At 41.8% G+C, this 22422-nt stretch overlaps 1 protein-coding gene across 2 annotated transcripts in view; it reads left to right on the plus strand.

The window, feature by feature from the left end:
* SUCLG1 (succinate-CoA ligase GDP/ADP-forming subunit alpha) overlaps positions 1–10842 on the plus strand; it is a 37535-nt gene extending 26693 nt beyond the window's left edge. For both annotated transcript variants that reach the window (XM_046662334.1, XM_046662335.1), the window contains 4 exons: positions 1049–1132; positions 3073–3224; positions 8860–9048; positions 10588–10842. In XM_046662334.1, the coding sequence (XP_046518290.1) occupies positions 1049–1132; positions 3073–3224; positions 8860–9048; positions 10588–10614 (452 nt within the window). In that variant the 3' untranslated portion in view covers positions 10615–10842. The remainder of the gene's footprint in view (positions 1–1048; positions 1133–3072; positions 3225–8859; positions 9049–10587) is intronic.
* Positions 10843–22422: the final 11580 nt, after the last annotated feature.

Here is a 22422-nt window from a genome sequence, read left to right on the forward strand (position 1 = left end):
TTCACAGTAATCTAGGGTGTAGAGTGGACAGCTTGCAAATAACCATATCATAGGAATCAGATAGTAGAGTGGGAAGGAGACTAGATAATTGCACACAAAGGTGTACAGCTGAGTGACTGACTCTACTTTGTTTGAAGGCTAAATATACCAAATAACACAGGTACATAGGCATTACCTGCCTACCCTTCTCAGTTATGAACAGTCCCACAGAGGAGGGACTGTGTAAGGAGAAAGGACGTAGATTGGAAGGAGGCTCTGAGAAAAGGGAAAACTAATGAACGAGACAGATGGGGATGCTGACAGCGGTTGTTTTTTGTCTTGAATCAGGATCCCGTTAGTGAATGGTCTTAGAACTTTGGGAATTAGATTGTTTAAGTGGGTGGTTGTACTCCATTGAAGGATTTTCAGTTTTGACCCATTTGGTGAGTATTTTCTGAGCTCCTCCTGTGACTGAACTGTACTCAGTACTGGGAACGCAGGGGTGGGGAGAACAGTCCTTTTCCTGGCCTCCTGGAGGTTACAGTCTAAAGGAACACCGTCACCAAGAACCTTGAGCCCCACTGGTAGTCTCTTAGGGACCCGGACGGTGGGAGAACAGCGCTCACTTGAGCAGTCAGCGCGTGTCAGGATATAGCGAGCCTGACCGTGAATTTATTTCCTAAACCAGGGTTATTAGCTGAAGATTAATACTTGACGTTGATGCCTTCTTTCTTTCCTTATGGACCTTTTCGTAGATTAATTCTTCCGTCTAACTCTATGGCAGCAGTAGAAGGCCATTGTATGTGGAGGACTGTAGGTCTTTCTTACACTGCTTTTATAGTCATAAAATAACCCTAACAAATAGATGCTTTCTTTCTCCTGTGTCTAACTTTTAAAACCTCCTTGATTTAATTTAAGCTTTTTCTTCTTCATCATTTGAAGATGTTGTTTATTTGGATAACAAATCGTGGAATGGATTTTGTATATAGTTGTACTTGTAATTTAGTTTACCATGTGATAGTCTATCATATGAATATAATCTAATATGTTTAAATTCTCTTCCTTTAAGGTATTGTGTCCAGATCTGGCACCCTGACTTATGAAGCAGTTCACCAAACTACACAAGTTGGATTGGGGCAGTCCTTGTGTGTTGGTGAGGAACTTTTGCTAAAATCATTTTATTAAAGGAGTGCAGTATCTTCATTAAATAAGTTCAATAATAATTATTGATATGATTATCTGCAAGAGATTTTGATACCATTTCATTAAAAAGATGTTATGATCTTGAATTGCCTTTGCTTAAATGTGAAGCTCTGCTGTGTATTTTCAAGATTCACGTCCAAGATTTGACTTCCGCGTTGCCGAACAAATGTCCTGGGCCATGTGGCTCCTGGAGAGCCTCGGTGCCTGAACACAGCACTTACTTTGCTTGTTGTGAAGAAATGGTCCTTCCTACTAGGACTTTTGTTACTATAATTACATCTTGCCATCATTATAAGCTATTGTTCAGTTACTGAATTCTTTGCCATTCATTATTTCATTCTTGAGGCAACCCTCTGAGGCACCTCTGAGCTGAAAAGTTGTCCCATTACAGCTTTATTGGTGAGAAAATCTGGCTTGAGGAAGGTTGAGCTCCCCAGAACCTCTGTTTTGCCACATCATACTGCCTCCCACTTTTAAAAGTAAAACAATTTCGACATTTTAAAATAATCTTATTTGTTGCCAAAAGCCAGGCAAATTTCTCATTTTTATAAATAGTCCTTCAAATTCTTAGGAAACCTTTTAAAAACCTTTCAAAATAGCTTTTTATAATAAACAATTATAAAATATAACCCTGGAAAATTTTTATTAAGACTCGAATCCATAAAATGTTGTAAACATTCATTGAGTTTTTCTATGTGTAAAGCATGATCTTAGATACAAGATAACTTAGTGTGATGGAGAATAAGAAAAGGTTTTAAACAGAGTTGCCAACTCCATCTTTTCCAGCCTGTTGTTAATTTGTTAATTGAGAATAATAATGCCATCTCACAGACAGGCTGGAAGAATTAGGAAATGGCAGGTCTAACATGTGCTAAGGCACAGTGCTTGACATGTGGTTGGCACTCAATAAATGCTGCTTCCCTTCCTCTACTTCGTTTTATAAGTCCCTGTCCCTCCCGGGGTCTTGTGTCTTAAAACTTGTGAGTGGTTCCTCTGTAAAGTGCCTCATCTAATAGTTACTTTGAGAAAAGAAATTCATTAAATGTTTAGTCGAAGAAGATATTCTCATTCTTGCAACACAAACACAGATTTTCTTACAATGCTTATTTTTTTAAATTTTTTATTTTCTTTGTGAGGAAGATTGGCCCTGAGCTAGCGTGTGTTGCCAGTCTTCCTCTTTTTGCTTAAAGAAGATTGTCTCTGAGCTAACGTCTGTGCTAGTCTTCCTCTATTTTGTATATGGGTCACTGCCACAGCATGGCTTGATGAGCAGTGTGTAGGTCTGTCTGTGCCTGGGATCCAAACCTGTAAGCCCCAGGCTGCCGAAGCAGAGAGCATGAACTTAACCACTACTCCACTGGGTTGGCCCACAATGCTTAAAGAGTTATCTAGGAATAATTTTGTGAGAGGGAAGAGACTTGATAAAGGAGCTAAGACAAAAAGAGGATTGTCTTTGTGAATATCAGGAACCAACGGCCATTTGGCGTTTGTGTAATATGATAAGCAAAAATAAAGGTAGCCTTTTGTGGGTCTTTTTTTTTTTGGTGAGGAAGATTGGCCCTGAGCTAACATCTGTGCCAATCTTCCTCTATTTTATGTGGGATGCCACCACAGCTTGGCGTGACAAGCAGTGCTAGGACTATGCCTAGGATCTGAACCACCAAACTGTGGGCTGCTGCAGTGGAGCATGTGAACTTAACTGCTACACTGCCAGGCTGGCTCCCCTTTTGTGATTTTTAAATGTTAAATGCAAGAGTGATGATACGTTTAAAGCTGTTGGTGAGAAGTGGGTAGACAAAATAAGAAACCACACAAAACAACCTTTCTTCCTAAATTTCATGGTTCATCCTTAAATTTTCAGCTGGTTTTGATATTCTTTGACTTTTTCAGGCATTGGAGGTGATCCTTTTAATGGAACAGATTTTATTGATTGCCTTGAAATCTTTCTGAATGATCCAGCCACAGAAGGCATCATATTGATTGGTGAAATTGGTGGTAATGCAGAAGAAAATGCTGCAGAATTTTTGAAGCAACATAATTCAGTAAGTTTGGGTTTAGAAAAATATGGCTCTTTGCTCTTGAATAATATCACAGGCTTATTTTAGAAGTTATTTTTGTTTTTTCAAAGGTGAACTTTTTAAGAAAACGTAAAAGTTAAAATCAAACCTTTCTGAGCTGGGCCTTCGGTACAGCCACTCAATAGACTTTGGACTCTTTGTGGGGTGATTCTCCTCCCGCTTTCCCACAGTGCCCTTCTCTACTCTGAGTCCTCCTCCCAGGCATCACCTCACGCTCTTGTGATAGGTGAGTTGGCCTGCTGAGTGGAGAACATTCAGGCCATCAGCCTGCAAGCCCTCACTTGACCTGCAGATTTACGGTTTCACCTGTCATTGCTGTTCTTTCGCCTGATCTCAGGGGTAAAGGTGTTCTCTCTTTTTTTCAAGGCTGACCTTTTAAAGATCCTATCGTTTCTACCCTTTCCCAGCGTCTCCTCTCCCTCCAGCTTCAGTCTTTCCTTGGAGAGCAGCACTTCCCCTCAGAGATCAAGTAGAAGAGCTTTGTTTTCTACATCCTATTGAGGGCTTTCCTTGCTGTCTCCACCGTAGAATTAAACGTAGTGAATAGTGTGCAGTTGTTTTGTAATTTCATTTAGCCTACGGGAATTAAGCTCTATTCCTGGGGTGGAGGAGAGAAGGAGCACAGTGACAGCTGAAGCAGCTTGGTGCCTGCCAGCCCCTGCAGTGAACGTGCTCTGGGCCTTGTGGCAAAGACCTGGGGGAAAATCTTGCGAATGATTTTCAGGGTTCCCCTGATCCTGGCCAGTGAGTGAAGAAGCATCTTCAGGAGGCCAGGCAAGAGGGAAGAGATAGCTTTCTCTCCATAACTGTGACAGAAGTTGAAGAGTCAGTGAACTGAATGCCACAGAAAAGTAATGAAAACAGAGTTAAAGGAGCCAATATCATGTACAGGGTAGTATACAGAAAACAATGCAGATTTTGTGTGATTTGAGGCATTTTCAAGAGCTATTTTGAGTATACTGGATTTTCTTCTGGGCTGATTTTAAACTGATGTTCGTATAGGATGTGACTCAATCCTCACTTTCTGGATCTCTTTCCTTATTTTTTATTCACTCTCTAATCCTCAGCATGTGGCTTCTGTCTGCCACTTAAAAGTTGCATGACTTTGGGCATCTTTACCTCACTGTGCCTCAGTTTCCTCCTCGGCAAAATAGGTATACATTAGTGCCTGCTTCCTCGCGTTGCTGTAAGGACTGTGGACTATAAATGACGTAGTAACATACAGCAGAGTTGCACCAGGGACGTAGTGAGCACTCTAACTGGGCTGTTTGCTCGCTGCTGCCGCTGCTGCTGTTGAAACTTACTCTCCTGACATTGGTTTGCAGAGGTCATCAGTGGCCTTGATTCATTCTTCATCTTCTCCATTCTCGTGGTTTTTCTTCCCTTTATCCTTCCCTGGATTTACTTTCTGTGCTTACTCCTCAAGTGTGAATGATTGTATATATAAACAACATTGTACTTCATGCAGTTTTCAAGGCACAAACCTCAGAACCATCTTTTATTTCTCTCTCATCCCCTGCTTCCACTCAGTTAGCAAGATCTGTCTCTGAGATCTCAGTAGTGTATTGAGATTCAGAGCGTTGTCTGTAATTAGTCCCTCTGCTGCGGTTCAGGCCCTGGGCCATGTTGGTTGTTTCTTCCTGACATCTCTTCTCCTTTCCTTCAACCACCCCACCTTCTCTCCCAGGCTACCCAAATTATCTGCCCTTCTGAAACACACACATCAGTGCTTCATGCTCCCTGGTTTTAAACCATTACAGTTGCTCATTACACGTAGAATAAAGGCCAACTTAGCATCGTGTTCCAGTCCTGGCACACCAGCCTAACCTTCCTTTTCAGATCCCTGTCACCCCAGACACGCCAGTTGTTTTCGTTCTCGCTTGCCTTTGCTTGTTCCTCTGCAGGGCGTGCTTCATACCTGCCTCTCACTCCACACTAGATTCCAGCAGGGACCTGGTATCCTTGATGCCCGGCCCCGTCCCCTGGCACAGTAGGCACCAATAAATGTCCAATAAGTGAAAGAATAAAGTAGATTGTTAGGAGATTGGAGTAAAATGTTATTAGAGTCTCATGAATTCAAAGAAGTTGTAAAGTTTGAAATTTAAGTAAAAATGGACTTCATTTTGGGAAAAAAAAAGAGTTATGTTAAGATGACATTACACTCTATGAGAGTGAATTTTAAAATGTATTTAGGCTGAATTCTGAATCTTTGAATAGCTTGGGATTTAATGGGAAAAACTAAACATACGCATTTTGTTTCATTTGGTACGTTTTCCTATTCCTCGTTAGTTCTTCTGGAACTAGTTTTTATTGAGGACCCTCTGTGTACAAGATTCTAGGTTGAGCAGTTCAGGTGACACATTATACAAAACGCTTAGCATGAGACCTGGCACAGAGTGAACGTGCAGGGATGTTATCTGCTGCTGCAGCTACTCTTACCATCCTTACCGTGACAATAATTATCTGCGGAAGTGGTGGTGTTTAACCTTTATCCTCACCCTTTGAGTAAGATGTCTTTGTCCTTCTATTCTGAGTGAGGAAACTGGCACAGGGAGGTTAGTAACTACTCAGTGGTGGGCATACATCAATGGACCAGCAGTGGAGTTCATCCTCGGGGCTGCCTGGCTTCTCCGTTACACCGTGGAGGAGCGGAAGTCAGACTGCAGGGGTTAAGGGCAGGAGTCGGCAGTCCTGGGCATCTGCTCAGACTGTACTGATACCAGCCTAACTGGGCTTTCTGCTTTTAGGCTTTCACACTTGTTCTCTCTCTGTCTCTATATCCTATTTTCAGACCGCACTTCCCCAGAGTCTTTTCATTATATTTTCCTCTGCTTAAAAATCTCAAACGACTCTTCGCTGTTAATAGGACAGAGTGTAAATTTGTCAGACATTCTAGGCTCACCATAATCTTGTTCCTTTCTAGTGCACTATTCCCACTATTTGAGTATGGGGACAGGGATCAAGTGGAAATTAGTGCCACTCAAATATGAGATGTTCTTACCCTCCACAAGCCCACAGTGAATGAATGAATGACTTGTGGAGTCTTTTCTTTTTAATTCTCCACTGCAGTAGGTGTTGGGCTCACCGAAATAAGTGAGGAGGACCTAGTCCCTGTGTTCAGGGATTCATAGTTTAGGAGGGGAAGTGAGTTACAGCCCTGTACTGAGGTAACGGTAGGGATGCGTCAAAGGCACAGCGGGTTCCCTGAGCCGAAGATGGTCAGCTGTGTAGGGGGATTTGTGGAGAGCGTGGGAGGAAGAGTCAGAAAGGCCCATGGGGGAGAAGGAGGCTCAAGCCAGGTCTTAGAAGGTAAGTAGAAGTTTGCCAGGTATCCAAGGAAGGGGGAGAACATTCTTCACAGGGGAACAGAGGCAGAGCATTCCAGTCTGGAGTTACTGGAAGAAAAGGTGAGGGAAGAATGAGGGTAGCCGGGGCTGGAGTGAGCAGGGTCAGACCACGCCGACCCTGGCACGCTGGCACCCGAGCCCGACAGGGCAGTGGAAGCAAACTGTGCTAGCAGTCATTCACCACCGTGTACTCACAGGGGGAAAAAAAAAAAGAAAGGCCAATTTCGTTTAAGAATGTCCTTGATGAAGCAGTAAAAATTATTAATTTTATTAAATCTTGACCCTTGTCAGTATTTTGTGGTAAAATGGAAAGTAAAGCACTTTCCACATTGAGTTGTGAGCTGAACTAGCTGCTTTTTTTCCTGGAACACCACTTTTATTTGAATGATTGGCAGACAAACTGGTTATTCAGATTTGAGTATTTGGCAGACCTTTTCTCAAGAATAAAGCAAACCTGTTTTCCATATCAAGGAGAACAACTTATACTATTTGTTGCCTATGATTAAATTTGAGCTTTCAAGTGAATATTAACATTTTGGAAAACTTGTTTCTGCCACAGTAAACTTGACAGCTCCCTCCTACTAAAGACTTTTCTAATGAAACCGGGGATGATGATGATGAACGTGGTTTGTTGATATTGAATGGTGAATGTGTCAGCATTTGGAAGATCCACGTAACTCACTGAGACTATATTTTCCATCTCACCAATGCAACTTCCAAAATCATCGTAGGCAAAAGATCCGTTTAAAGTGTAAGACAGGCCAATGGATTTTAAAGTAACGAAGTAAAGTTCATCGCTCTGGTTTCAGATTCCAACATTGCATCTAACCTTTAAGAAATTACTGCTTGAAGAGGTTTGTGTAGTATCAAAAAAGAATGTCCACAATTACCCGACAGGCTATTAAAATAGTTTTCCCTTTTCCTATTACATATGTGTTTGAGGCTGGATTTTATTCCTGTACTTCAGCCAGAATAACATATTGCAATAGATTGAATGCAAACACAGATATCAGAATCCATTTGCCTTTATTACATTAGACGTTCAAAGTTGCAAAAATATAAATGCCACTCTTCTTACTAGAATTTTTTTTTAAATACAGTTTTTAAAAGTTATTTTTAAATGAATTAATAAATATTTATAAAATTTCTCAGTTTTAATTTCTAGTACAGTAAATATCAGTTATAATCTACATAAACAAGAGTTCTTTGAGATTCTCAATAATTTTTATAAGTAGAGGAGATCCCAAGACCAGATGATTTGAGAACTGCTGGTCTAAGGGCAGGGGCTGTGCCTGAGAGAAGGCCCTCAGAGTCCACTTGTGCTCAAAGTCTGCTTCTACAGGCCTCTGTTTTACTTGGATCCCTTATTGCCTCTGGATTGCTCTTATGAACGTGGTATTTCCATTCACTGTGAAACTTAAGCATATATTCACATGTTGTTTTATGGCATCTCTTAACTGATTAATGTGTATATGTATTTTATATTATTTCTTCAACTACTCTATAAGTCTAGAGACAGGAGTTCCTATATTTCCTGTGTGTGGGTTTTTATTTTTAACCTCAGAATCTAGTGCAGGCTGTTTATGCACATAGAGCACATTACAGTGGATTTTTATTGCATAAAACCAGTCCTGATGATAGAATTTCAGAGGAGAACGGGCCTTTGGCCCTCAATCTAGTTTAGCTGTTTCATTTCATGGATGAGGAAGCAGGGGTCCCGAGAGGTGATGTGCCATGCAGCTTTAGTCAATAGCAAATTGAGCTTGGTGACTCCTAGTCCTAAGGCCTTTCCAATATACCTCCCCACCTCATCTTTTTCTTTTAGTAAATTTATTATAGGTGAACTAATAATGAGTTAAGACATAAGATCAAGTTGAAATAAAACAACTGACCTCGTGTCTTAATCCGCTATCACAAATCACGTAACATATTTTCAAGTATGCTTTTTGTTTTTCCAGTGAAAGAATCACATATGTATTTGTTAAACAGCTTGTGTCAGTGAAGTTGAAGTTTAGTGTCTAAACAGATAAAGAATTTGCTCAGGATTGTTTTCCTGAGTTTGTATGAAAAGTTGTGTCATCTCAAAGGCGACAGCGGGGGCTTCAGTCATAGCTTCATATTTGTGTTGATTTTCTTAGTGAGTGTGAATGAGGGGCCCCGCCCAAGCTATTTGCCATTTACTGGCAAGGATGAATTTGAGGTCCAGTTTTGATCAACTTTTTCATTCGATTATTTAAAATGTCACTTTCCAGGGTCCCAAGGCCAAGCCTGTGGTGTCCTTCATTGCTGGTTTAACGGCTCCTCCTGGCAGAAGAATGGGTCATGCAGGGGCAATTATTGCTGGAGGAAAAGGTGGAGCTAAAGAGAAGATCTCTGCCCTGCAGAGCGCAGGAGTGGTGGTCAGCATGTCTCCTGCACAGCTGGGAACCACCATCTACAAGGTGAGCTGTAACAGTCGCCTGAGCGCTCTGAGCGCTCCGAGCTCTGGGCCTTGTAGTGTGGGGCCACACTCGGTGCCTGGAAACCGTGGCCTTCTCTTCTGGGTCTTATCTGCTAACTTCCTCTGGTGTGCAGCTTCACAGTCTGCAGCAACTCCATTAGTGTCCTGGTGTCCTAATTGGGCATAACCAGGAATAACGTTCTGATTAAAAGCTCTTCTTTAAATATCGGGATTTGCTGTTTTGTGAGTGGCAAGATGCAGTCTACAAGAAAGAGTTTTGGAGTCCGTAAGTGCCATGAATTCCACTTAGGGGTGGTGCACAAAATTACCTTGTGTTTCTTTTTTTCCATGGAGGATCTTTGGGATATAACTACCCTGATGCCATAGGTTTTTGTTTCCAGGGAGAAGGGTTGAAATCTAGTAACAAGAAATGAAAGGAAGAGGGTGGAGGGTTTCAGCCTTTAGTTTCTGGCCGTGACTGTGTTGGGGTGCCATCGTTGTTTCCAGGTTGGAGGATTGACTTTTTAACCATTTGCTTTGCTTTTCCCTTTTTAATAGGACACTGTGGTTTAAAACACTCTAAATGATTTGGTGTCTTCCCTAATCTCTTTGCAATGATTTTCAGCCTGTCTCCCTGAGTGATCATTTAGGGCTCTCTCTCTCTCTCTCTTTATTTTTATGATGTTTATAGCTTTGACAAAAAAGCAAACAAACAGCAAAAAAACTTTAAGCATGCTGAAAACAGACACATTGTATTCCCAGGAGGAAGTGATGTTTTGGCACAGTCTTTATTTGGCCCAGTCTAAGGGCTACTAAAACGGACTCATTGTTTTATTGAATCTTTGCATGATCCTGTCTTTTGAAATATGACACTGTGTGGGCCCTAGTGTTTGAAAGAAATCCATGTGGTTAGTGAGTGTGTGAGGATGAATTTTGTTTAAAGCAAATTTTTAAATTCACATTGGAGACACGTGTTACCATTTCGCTCCAGTAAGTGGCAGCAGGCATCTATACATTTTGTTGTAGTCTAATTCTTACAACTAGAGAAATGAGGTTTTTGGTATTGCTTCCTTTTCAGATGTTTCTGAGGTTCGTGGCATTTTGTTCAAATCATAACTGAATCTGTGTTTAATTTTATTCTTTGAGAAACTAAGCAAACCTGCTTCCATCGCCTTATTAAAAGGGCTGGGCGGTTCATGTATAGCAGCATTAAAGGTTTAGAGAAGCATAGTCGGGTTTGTCAACTCCTAATTGTAATACTGCAGTGGAGAAATGAGGCTAATTCAAAGCCTCTTAGCGGCTGTATTTAGGAGACATAACATTGAAGCCGCATGTAGCCCAGTGAAATTCAAGCCGACACAGACTAATTTGAAAGCTGGTATTTTGTGTACAATCACCCTCATCCTGGCATATTTTACTTCTGTCATTTTTGGCTGTTCAAAGAATCCTGAAGATAAGAGGTTTCAGAATCTCTTTGACCATGAATGTAATCTGGATCTATTATCTTTTTATCCCCTCTCTCTCTCTTCTGTTTCTGAAGGAGTTTGAAAAGAGGAAGATGCTATGAAAGAAAAAACAAGCAACGTGTTTCCTAAGCCTGTGGATTAATCATTATGGAAATAGGAAACAGCAGGTCGATGCTGTTTCCACTGATTGTCTGATTGTCGGCCCGCGCGCCTGTCTCTGGTCCTTCAGCACAGGGGGAAGCCACATGGAGTGGAGAATGTCCTGTGTTGAGATGTTTTCACCTCATTGTCCAACAGAGGCAGCCAATAAATCTACCATTTGATTTGAATATGGTTTTGAAGACTTTTTGTTGTTCCAGTTTGGGGTCGGGGGAAAGGAGAGAAATGGAAGGGTGTATGTGCTTGTGTGTGTCTTAATGGGCTTGTAGGGAACATTCTAAATAAAACTTGAGAAAATGAGGCTGTAAGAATTTCAGCTTGGCATTCGTCTAATGATCTTATGCATAGAGGGACTTTGGGTCTCTTTTGGATCACAGTTTTCTCATGTGTATATACAATAGTCCCCATCTTGCATAGTTTTGAGGTTTAGAGATAAATATGTAAAGTCCCTGACACGTCATAAGGCAACTTAGTAGTTGTTAGTGCTGCTGCCACCATCGTCATCGTCATCAGGATTGCAGGCAGAAGCTCATTTATGGTTCAGCTTATGCCTAACTGAGAAACGGAGAGTCTTCAATAGCGCTGTTTTCCTGTGGCTCTTCAGAGGGCCCTTCCCTTCCCTATCCATAGCCTACATTTCTTTGCTTGAAGTTTAAGACATTCGTGGCAAGAAAGCAGGAAAGCGGTTAGTCATCCTACTTTGGTTTAAAAGAGAGTTTGTTAACAAGAAGCAATTCCAGTGGATAATTGCCACTCAGTGAGGGAGGGCATCTGTCGTCAGGAGCTTACATTCTGGAGAGGGAGAGGCACAAGGTTCTCAGATTGTGTAACTGCCCTGAAGGAAACAAACAAGAGCTTAAAAAAATAATATTAGGGAGAAGCCCCTGAAGAAAGGCTGTTTGGGAGGCCTCCCTGGGGAGGGAATGTGAGTTGGGACCCGAGGACTGAGAAGGTACCAACAAAAAGGAGGAGCACCCAAGCAAAGGTGTGGAGGGAGAGAGCTTACCTCGAGGAGGGAAGGGAACAGTGGGTGCCTGGGGGCAGTGAGCCCTGGGAGGAGCTGGAGGAAGTTTTGGGGGGCTGGGGAACCACGTGTTGTGGGAGCTCCCGTGACCCTGCCCAGGCCATGGCACAAAGAGCGGATGTCAAGAGATGGATTCATAGCCCGAGGGATTCTGCTTGGGCTGAGGGAGACTCGGGGATCAGCGTTGGGTGAGTAGACTTTAGCTCTTGCTCATAACTCTCTCCTCATCTTGAAAGTGGGGATAATGACCGCCATCCCACAGGGTACTTAGGTGGAATGTACGTTGCGGGGTGTGTGAGGGTGCTCCTCGCAGGGTGGCTAGGCTGGGGCTTGGTGGTGTTTCATAAACTTATAAACTTGTCCTCCTGCTGCACCCAGGTCAGCCCAAGGCTGACACCAATGGCCAGGGAGGAAGGCACTTCCTGTCTTTCTGGCTGGCACCTCCAACCCAAGGTCCCTACAGGGCAAACATATCCTTTTTTGTGAGGCTTTGTGACAGGGACACAATTCAGATCAGGGGCAGGTGACCCTAAGAGGAGAGATCCTTTTCAGAGTCCACCCATTATTTCAAGCTGCTGTGGACCTGGCGCAGCCCCCCGACCTGTCCCCTGAACATCCATCCCAAGACAACCGCTCTCTCCTCACACCTCTGCTCCTGTTGCCTACATCGGGAAGTTCAGTGCCCTCCTGAGCCTTTCCTCATCTCTCCCACCCCTCACCTTCCCTTTCCCATTCCCATTCTCTCTCCCACCTTTCTCTCCATCCCTCCCAGGATCTTGTGAAACCACCCTCTCCTGACCATCTCTCACCTCTCTTTCTCCTCCTGCAACCACCTCTGGTCTGAGCAGCTCAAACAGCAGCAGGCGAGCTATTTGCTTCTGGTTTTTCTGATTTCATTTTTACAAAGCAAAAAGTGAAAGCTCGACTCATGACCCCAGTGCAATTTAAAAACTTGTATTACACAAACTTTCTAACATTTCTGAAATAATTACAGTGTATAATGAACTCCCAAGTACCCATCGCCCAGCTTTGGAAATGATCAACATTCTGCTATTATTGTACCATCTGTACCTGCAATCCACCTCCCCCAGCGTTGTTGTTGTTATAGTTGTTTTGTTGAGGTGAAATTTACATATGTTAAAATGCATAAATCTTTACACATTTGACAAATGTGTGAAACCAAATAACCACATCCTTCTCATGATACAGAACATTTCCCTCATCCCAGAAAGTTCCACCCCATCTCACCCGATAGGTAACCTTATTTTTATCCATTTTAAATTAGTTTTGTCTGTTGTAGAAATTTACATGAAGACAATCATATAATATGAAATCTTTTATGTTTGGCTTTTCTCAGCATAATTTCTGTGGTTTCCATCCATGTCATTGCTGGTATCAGTAGTTCATTACTTTTCTTTTTTAGGTATGCTTTTTTTTTTAATTGGTGAGGAAAATTGGCCCTGAGGTAACATCCATTGCCAATCCTCCTCTTTTTTTTTTCTCTCCCTAAAGCCCCAGTACATAGTTGTATATCCTAGTTGTAAGTCCTTCTAATTCTTCTATGTGGGATGCCACCACAGCATGGCCTGACAAGCAGTGTATAGGTCTGGGCCCAGGATCCAAACTGGTGAACCCTGGACCATCAAAGTGAAGTGTGTGAAGCCGACCACTACACCATGGGGGGCCCCAGTTCATTCCTTTTTATTGCTGAGTTCTACTCCATTGTGTGGATATACCACAACATATTTATCCATTCTCCAGTTGTTGGTCCTTTGAGTTGTTTCCAGCTTTTGACTGTGGTAAATAAAGCTTCTGTGATCCTTTATGTACAAGTATTTTGTGAACATAAGTTTTCTTTTTTCTTAGAGAGATACCGAGGAGTGGAACTGCTGGATGAAATGGCCTGTGAATATTTAACTAGCTTTTTTCCAAGGAGGTTGTACCTTTTTACGTTCTCCCTAGCAAAATATGAGAGTCTGGCTTTCCACATATTTCCACATATCCACGAAAAACATTTGGTGTTTTCAGTTTTTTAAATTTTAGCCATTCCAGGGGGAAGTTGTTGGAGAAGGTCATTAAGAGGGCATGAACACAGGTTGACCCAAAAACTGGATCCCAGAAGCCGGACACTGCTCACTCTCTCCCCTGTTCTTGGAATGTACATTCTGCACATGGTGCCTGTACTAGGATCCACTTCAAGGATGCAGCCTTGAGAGAGCAATGTGTTGCTGAGACCATATGGTCTGTACCTGACTGAACCCGTTAAGTCCTCCATATAGACTCTTCATATTCTGTCAGGCGGATGCGGGGATCTAATCGACTTTCAGATGCCCGGGACAAGGCTTGTACGTAAATTTCCTTGCTTATTAAAACTGCCACCTACCAATCTGGAGCCGCCTGCCTCTTTCTTCAGTTTCTCCATGCCCTCTGTGTAGGGGGCCAATTTTGAATTTCACCTGAGGCACTCCCAAAATGTTGAACCAGCATGGGTGTGAGTGGTACCTCATTGTGTTTTAATTAGCATTTCCCTTAAGAATAATGATGCTGAGCACTTTCTAATGTGTTTATTAGTTTTTCGCATTTCTTCCTTTGCAAAGTATCTTTTCAAGCCTTTTGCATATTTTTTATTTCTTTGGCTTTTTCTTACTCAATTCTAACAATTCTTTATGTATTCCAGATACAAGACCTTTCTCAGATATGCATTTTATGAGTATTTTCTTACACTCTATGCCCTGCCCACTCATTTGCTTACTGGTGTATTTTGGTAAACTAAAGTTTTTAATTTTGATAAAAAGTAATATCCATTTTTTTTCTTTTTTGTTTACTGCTTTCTGATCCTCTCTAAGACATGTTTGTCTACTCCAAGTTCACGATGATATTCTTCTGTTTTCTTGCAAGGTTTGTTATATTGGCTTATACATTTAGTTCTTATATCAACCTTGAATTAATTTTTGTTTATGATGTGAGGGAGGTAGAAATCAAGACTGAATTTATTTCCCTATGGATATTTAAGTGGGTCTAGCAATATTTGTTGAAAAATCCTTTCTTTTCCCATTAAATTACTTTAATGCCTATGTAAAAGGTCAGTCGGCCATATCATTTCTGGGTTGTTTCCTACTAAGGCTTTTGTAACTTGATATAAATATTAGAATAAGATTGTTCATTTCTATAGAATTATGATTGGGACTGATTTAAGTTCTATAGACTATTTTGGAAAGAGTTGCTGGTTAACAATATTGGGTCTTCCATATTCCAATTTTTTATTACAAAAATATACAAACATGAATTGATTTTTGCACATTGACCTTGTACCCTAAAACTTTGCTAAATGAATTTGTTAGACCTAGTAGTTTTTAAAAATAGATTTCTTAGGATTTTTTTCATGTAAAAATTCACGTTAACTATGAATGGAATTTTCCTTCTTCCTTTCCAATCTTCATGCCCATCTTCTCTTTTCCTTGCTACATTGCACTTGCTCTACTACAAGGTTGAACAGGTGTGACAGCAGATATCCTTGCCTAGTTTTGGATCTTGGGGAGATTTTTCCATGTTTCACCGTTGGAGATGATGCTAGCTTGAGGATGTTCATCGATGTCCCTTATCACATGGGTAAAACTCCCCTCTATTCCAAGTTAGCTGAACGTTTTGTTGTCCTTGTTTGTTTTTACTTTTTTTATTGTGGTCTAAATAGTTTATAATATTGTGAAATTTCAGTTGTACATTAATATTTGTCAAACACCATGTAAATGTGCCCCTGAACCACTTGTGCCCACCCTCCCCCCGCCTTCCCCCTGGTAACCACTAAATTGTTCTCTTTGTCCATACCTTTGTTTGTATTCCACGTATAAGTGAAATCATATGGTGTTTGTCTTTCTCTGTCTGACTTATTTCACTTAACATGATGCCTTCAAGGACCATCCAAGTAGCTGTGAATGTGACGATTATGTCTTTTTTAAGGCTGAGTAGTATTCTATTGTATATATATATATATACCACATCTCCTTTATCCAATCATCAGTCACTGGGCACTTGGGTTGCTTCCATGTCTTGGCTATTGTGAATAATTGTTTGCTTGTTTTTTAATCCTTAAAGGGTGATGAATTTTGTCCATTGATTTTTCTGAATCTATTGAAATAGCTATATTTCTTTCCCTTTATTTGGTCAATTTAAATGTTTGATTTTTAAATGTTAACTTGTATTCCTGTTTTTAAATGCCACTTGGTCATAATCTTACCCTTGTCATGTGTTGCTGGATCAATTTGCTAATATTTTGTTAAGAATTTTTATAAACATGATCATGAGGGATATTTATCAAAATTTTATTTTCTTGTAATGTCTTTGCCAGGTTTGGTATCAGAGTAATATGGTCTTTATACAATAATTTTGGAAATGTTCCTTTTTCCTCTATTTTTTGAAAGAGTTGGTGTAAGATAGGTATTGTTTCCTCCTTAAATTTAATAGAATTCACCAGTAAAACCATCAGAGTTGAAATTTACTTTGTGACAGGATTTGGTTATAAATTCAATTTCTTTGATAGATAGGCTTCAGATTTCCTATTTGACCTTGTGCCATTTTTTGGTTAAGTTTTAATATTTCTCACATATTGATGAGGGTCCTCAGGAAAAAAGCTACCAACTCAGAAATTTTACCCCTTGTAGCTTCTCTTTCACAGGTAATCCCTTCCATCGTCTTTCTGATTTTGGTCACTCTCCAGTGCTTTCAGGTAGTTGTTTTCTTATAAATTATTTGGCCAGACTTAGTGATTGTTATCTGCAGGGAGGTTAGTCTGATCAAGCTATTCCATTACCGGAAGCTGGAACTCCTCTACTGCCTCATTTAACAAAGGGCCCTCGTCATCTCCAGCACCACCTCTCTTGCCCTAGAATGAGTAGTTGTGAACAGAATGAGGCATGTCTTTCTTAGACTTCATCATATTTGCCACATTATTCCAAAGAGGGTTTCTGGGTTTCACCCTGTCTTGTCAGAGTGTCATGCAATGGCTTTGAGACACATCTACATCCTGGTGAAGTCCAAGGTCAAGATTTGAGCAAATTTCATTTTTTTTTATTGCAGTAGCATTGGTTTATAACATTATATAAGTTTCAGGTGTACATCATTATATTTCAGTTTCTGTGTAGATTACATCATGTTCACCAAAGACTAATTACCATCCATCACCACACACATGTGCCTAATCACCCCTTTTGCCCTCCTCCCTCCCTCTTTCCCCTCTGGTAACCACCAATCCAATCTCTGTCTGTGTTTGTTTGTTGAGCAAATTTCTGTGTCTTGAATGATCCCAGTCACTTCTGACCTGGTATTTTATTGCTGCTGTTTTACAGCTTTGAACACCTCACACATTTCCCATCTCCCTGGGTCCGTACACCCCAAACACAGAACATAGCCCCCTCTCTTCAGGAGCCCATGGTGTGTGCTAGACTCTGCTGAGAGAAGCAGCAGAGTGTTCTCAACCTGGGAGTAAGGATCAGTCACACCTTTCTGGAGTCCTACCAAAGCCACAGAGAAATCCTCGCCAGGGAACTCTTCCCCTTCAGTTCCTGCCCTAACCCTTCTCCCATCTGAGGCTGAGATGCAACCTCCCCCTCCCACCGCAACCCCGCTGCTGTACTTCTGCATCTCCCTGCTGCTCCAGCTCCAAAAGCTGTTCTTTATCTCTTCTGCAGAGCCTTTGACACTTACTGTGCCTTAGTCCCAGCACATCCCAGCTCTTCAGGGAGGTCCTGGTCTTCATAGTCACTCACTTTAACAATCTTGAAACAATGCTCTAAATAATCACAATTACAACTGTCCCCCTGGGAGGAATTCTCAGGTGAGGACAAAACGGGATTCTTTTTGCCCTGCTTCCCCAGACTCCCAACCTCTAATGTGGTGGATTCCATTTCCCTGTTACATTCCAGCACCCATCTGACATCAACTGGGTATCCTATGATTCAGTTCAATTCTGATACTAACTACCATGAGTCAACACAGACCTCCTGGGTTAAGGGGCTCAATCACACAAGATTGTCCCCACTTCAGACACTAGCTGCAAGTACTTTGTGTCCCCAGGCCACTCATACTTCTGTCCTACTTGGGTATAAATTTGGGGCTTCCCACAATGCCCCCAGATTCAATAATTTCTACAATGACTCACAGAATTCTCTAAAAGCACTAGACTTATGATTACATTTTTATTATAAAGGATACAACACAATAACAGCCAAATGGAAGAGAAGAATAGGGCAAGGTCTAAGGGGTGGGGCACAGGACTTCTGTCCCCATGTAATTGGGGTATACCACCCTCTTGGTACATCAATATGTTCCCAACCAGGAAGCTCTCTGAACCTCATTGTCCAGAGTTTTATTGTGATTTCATTACATAGGCATGATTGATTGAACCAATGGTCACATGACTGAACTCAATCTCCAGCCCCCCTTCCCTCCCTGGCGGTTAGGGGGTGAGGCTGAAAGTTCCCAACTTCTAATCACATGCTTGGTGGCCAGCCCCTCCCTTAAAACTGTTGGAGAGCTCAACATTTGTCACTTCATTAGCATCAACTCAGGAATGGTTTAAAGGGGCTCATTATAAATAACAAAAGACCCTCCTATCAGGAAATTCCAAAGGTTTTAAAGGAACAGGGGACAAAGGCCAGATGTATTCTTTATTATATCACACTTGTGTACCCTGGAACTGAGTGACCTTTTCCACTACAGATCTCCCCCTTTTCACTCCTTGCTTTCAATCCTCCTAGGGTCCCCCCTGCACTCAGAGGAGGTCTGAGCCCACAACCTGACACACACGGCGCTCCAGTGTCAGCTTCAGTCTCCTCTCCACCTTGTCCTGGACTTCAGTCCCCAATACCTTCGAATCAGCCATGTGAAACTCCATAGCAGTCTCCAGAGAGGCCTGGTCTTTCTGGTCCCATGACCTTGACATATTCTATTCCCTTTTGGTAGCATGCTTTCCCATGCATCCTTCTGGGTTTAATAAGCTTTTAATCACAGTAGTAATATTTGAATACTTTCTTCCTGGAAATTTGAAAATATTTTAGAAAAGACCAAACCTTCTCTTGGCAAAGGCCTGTAATGCTTGTTCTCAGCGTTCTGTGACATTAGAGCCACGTCCCCTTAGGTCTGTAATTTATTTAGTGACTACCGGCCATGTGGCAGGCGCTACTGAGGGCTCTCCAGTAGTCCCCTGGCTTATCCACGGTTTTGCTTTCTGCGGTTTCAGCTACTCGCGGTCAGCTGCAGTCCAAAAATATTAATTGGAAAATTCCAGAAATAAAAAACTCCTAAATTTCAAGTTGCATGCCTTCTTAAAAGCGTGATGAAATCTCACGCTGTCCCACACCATTCCATCCGGGACATAAAGCATCCCTTTGTCCAGCGTATCCACGCTATATATGCTACCAGTTCGTTAGTCACTTGGTAGCCGGCTTGGTTATCAGATTGACTGTCACGTATGGCAGTGCTTGTGTTCAAGTAACCCTTATTTTACTTAATAATGGCCCCAAAGCATAAGAGTGGTGATGCCGGCAATTTGGACATGCCAAAGAGAAGCCGTAAAGTGCTTCCTTTAGTGAAAAGGTGAAAGTTCTCAGCTTAATAAGCAAGGAAAAAAATTGTGTACTAAGGTTGCTAAGATCTACAGTAAGAAAGAACCTTGTATCCTTGAAATTGTGAAGAAGGAAAAAGAAATTCATGCTAGTTTTGCTTTGCACCTCAAATACGTAAGTATAGGAAAAAACATCACATATACAGGGTTCGGTACCCTTCGCAGTTTCAGGCATCCACTGGGTGTCTTGGAACACATCTCCCTAAGGGTAAGAGAGGACTACTGTATTTGTATATTTCTAATTCTTATTGCAATCCGAAGGTCATGCCTCTTCCACTATGCCAAGTTGCCTTTTCAGCATCTCAGTACTTGAAAGAACTTCCCTGCTGGTGACCTTCCAGTCTTTATCTCATTTACAGGATCTCCCTAAGAGATGAAATGTATGGATGAACCTGCACTCTGCCTCTACTGGTAGATGCTCTGTAATTAGCTCCCTGAGGGTAGGAATTTCTTTTGTTCACTGTATATCCCTGGCCCATAGAACAATGAATGGCACATAGTAAGTGCTCAATAAATATTGTTTGAATTGAAATAAGAAACCCACGGCAAAGGTGCAGGAATAAGGTAATGACCTGATCTTTATGTTTTCAATCTTTATTGGCATAGGGCTCTGAGCTATAAGGATATTAATTAAGTACAATCCTTGACTTGGGGACACTATAGTCTGCCTGGGGAAATACAACCTGCATGATTCTTTATGCAACAAATATTTATTGAGTATCTGCTATGTATCAAGCACTCCAATAGATATCTGGGTTCAATGGGAGAATAAGACAAAGTCAGGGTACTTATCAATAGCTGAAGAAGATGAACACCAACTAAGTGATCACAAGTGTGATGATGATGGTGAAGAAGACAGTAGTCATGATGATGATGGAGATGATGAGGATGAAGATGGCAACAATGAAGATGATGATGGTGAAGATGATGGTGATCATGACAGCTGTTACTTAAGTGGTACCTACCAGATACAAGCACTGTTCTAAGTGCTTTACGTATATTAACCCATTAATCTTCACAATGACCTCAAGAGGAGCGTAAAATTACTATCTCCAATTTACAAACGAGGAAACTAAGGAATAGAGAGGTTACAACCCCCTTGTCCAAGACAAGACAGGTAGTGTAATGAAAGTAAAAGTCTTGTGGATGTGACTGCCAGGAGGCTGTAATTAGTTTGAGGAGTAAGGACATCATGAGGATGTGATATGATGTTTAAGCTTAGAATTGCATTTGCTAAATATGGAGGTGGGATATTTGCTAAGTATGAGGTGTAGTAAGTACTCCATATGAAGACCCAAACATGTATGAAAGCCTAGGAACTCTGAACATTTTAGGAGGAGAAAGAAGTTGAGGGTGGCTGGACCAGGGTGAAGAAGAAGTGTGTCACCAGCTGAAGCTGGAGAATTATAATGAGAAGAGATCTTAAAGGCCAAGTTAAGAATTCTGCACTTTATTCCAAGAGCAGTGAAAGATATTGAAGAGTTTTAAGTAGCAGCATCTGCATTTTTCAGAGAGCTTTCTAGCTCCTGTGTGGATGCAGGAGACTGGTCAGGAGTTTATTGCATTAATGCAGCTGAGAGATGATAGTTTCTTGGGCCAAAATGGTGGCAGGAGAGAGAGAAGACAGTTGATAGATTTGAGAGATCTGTAAGGATAAACTAGACAGAACTTGGTAAATTATTGGATTTAGGAGGTAAGGATGAGAGAGGTGAGACAGATGGTCAGTTTCTGGCTTGAGCAGCCGGATGGCCGAGGCCCTACCTTGATAGTCAAGGAGAGAACTCAAGACAGTGTGTTGAATTTGAGGTTTCCTCAGGGTGATAATGTCAAGGAAGCCGTGGCAACTCCAAGTCTAGAGCAATCTGGTTTGTCTTTGTGCAGGAAGTAGCAGAAGCCCCAGGAATGATTATGTCTTCTAGGGAAAGAGAAGGGGTGAGGGCCTCAGTCCGCTCCATCTCTGAGCATTGCCACCATCCAGGGGTCAGGAGACCGAGAAGGAGCTAGAACCTCCTGAACTGCAGAAGGAATGGTACGACATGCCCACCAGAGAACATGACAGTGAACTTGAGGTTCTTTTTGATTCTAAATCCTCACATGCAGAGCTCAGATTCCTAAGACTGGTTGGGGAGAGGGATGTCAGAATTTTTTAAAGGCTTATCATTTAGACTTGGACTTTGATTCCTGGAATGCCAGCACTGGGAGGGTCTCAGTAGTCACTCAGTAAGCACAGCCCTTGATTTAACATTCTTTGTGAGAATTTGGTGCCAAACTTCCTTTGCAATGCATGGATGACAAATCCCATATCACATATAAGGAGGCACCAAGGAGGGCTTTCTCATCCTGAACTGCACCTGAGAAGAACCAAAACTTTTTCTGCATCACAAAGTGGAGTTATGAGGATTTACCAGGAGTCAAAGTGGCATTGTTCTTGGACGTCACATATTTGAATTGTAAGGCCTCGGCTGGGGGGTGTGGAGGTTGGGGAGGGTGGCCTCCTTCTGTGGGGAATTCAGAAAGGGATGGGAAGTCAGTATGGATGCAATGGAACGGAGTTGGGATTTTTTTTTTCCCCAGGAAAATAGAAGGCTGAGAGGTAAATGGATTGTAGGATTAACTGGAAATGATAACCATTTATGATCCCAGATGCCTTTTTGAATCTGATGAGCACTGTGGACTCTTCCCAGAAATACATGCCCTTGCATACCCCAGGCATGAAATTTAGAGCCCTAGACTTAAACTCTCCCCTGAGGGATTTGCAGTTTAGTATTGAGCTCTTGGAGAAGGAAAGACCAAAACCTTACATGGGAATTACAGGATTCATTGTGTGCCTCATCCTTGAAGCCAGTCCACCCTATGCAATAACTCATACCTGCTGGCTAGAAAGAGGAGCTTAATCCCCATTGACAATCATGTTTGCTTGTTTCTGACCAGGTTGGTTCATTTGGTCCTGTCTGCTCCAGGTTCTGACCTTGTAGCTCCATCTCCTACCTCGATTCCTGGTTTGGCTCGTGGACTGGGCATTAGGACTTGTTCTCTCATGTATTTGAACTTGGGTTCTCCTCAGTGGACTTTGGCTTGGATGTCCTTTTTGCTTTCAGCATCCTGCAG

The sequence above is a fragment of the Equus quagga genome, chromosome 5, assembly GCF_021613505.1.
Source record: "Equus quagga isolate Etosha38 chromosome 5, UCLA_HA_Equagga_1.0, whole genome shotgun sequence".
Lineage (NCBI taxonomy): Eukaryota > Metazoa > Chordata > Mammalia > Perissodactyla > Equidae > Equus > Equus quagga.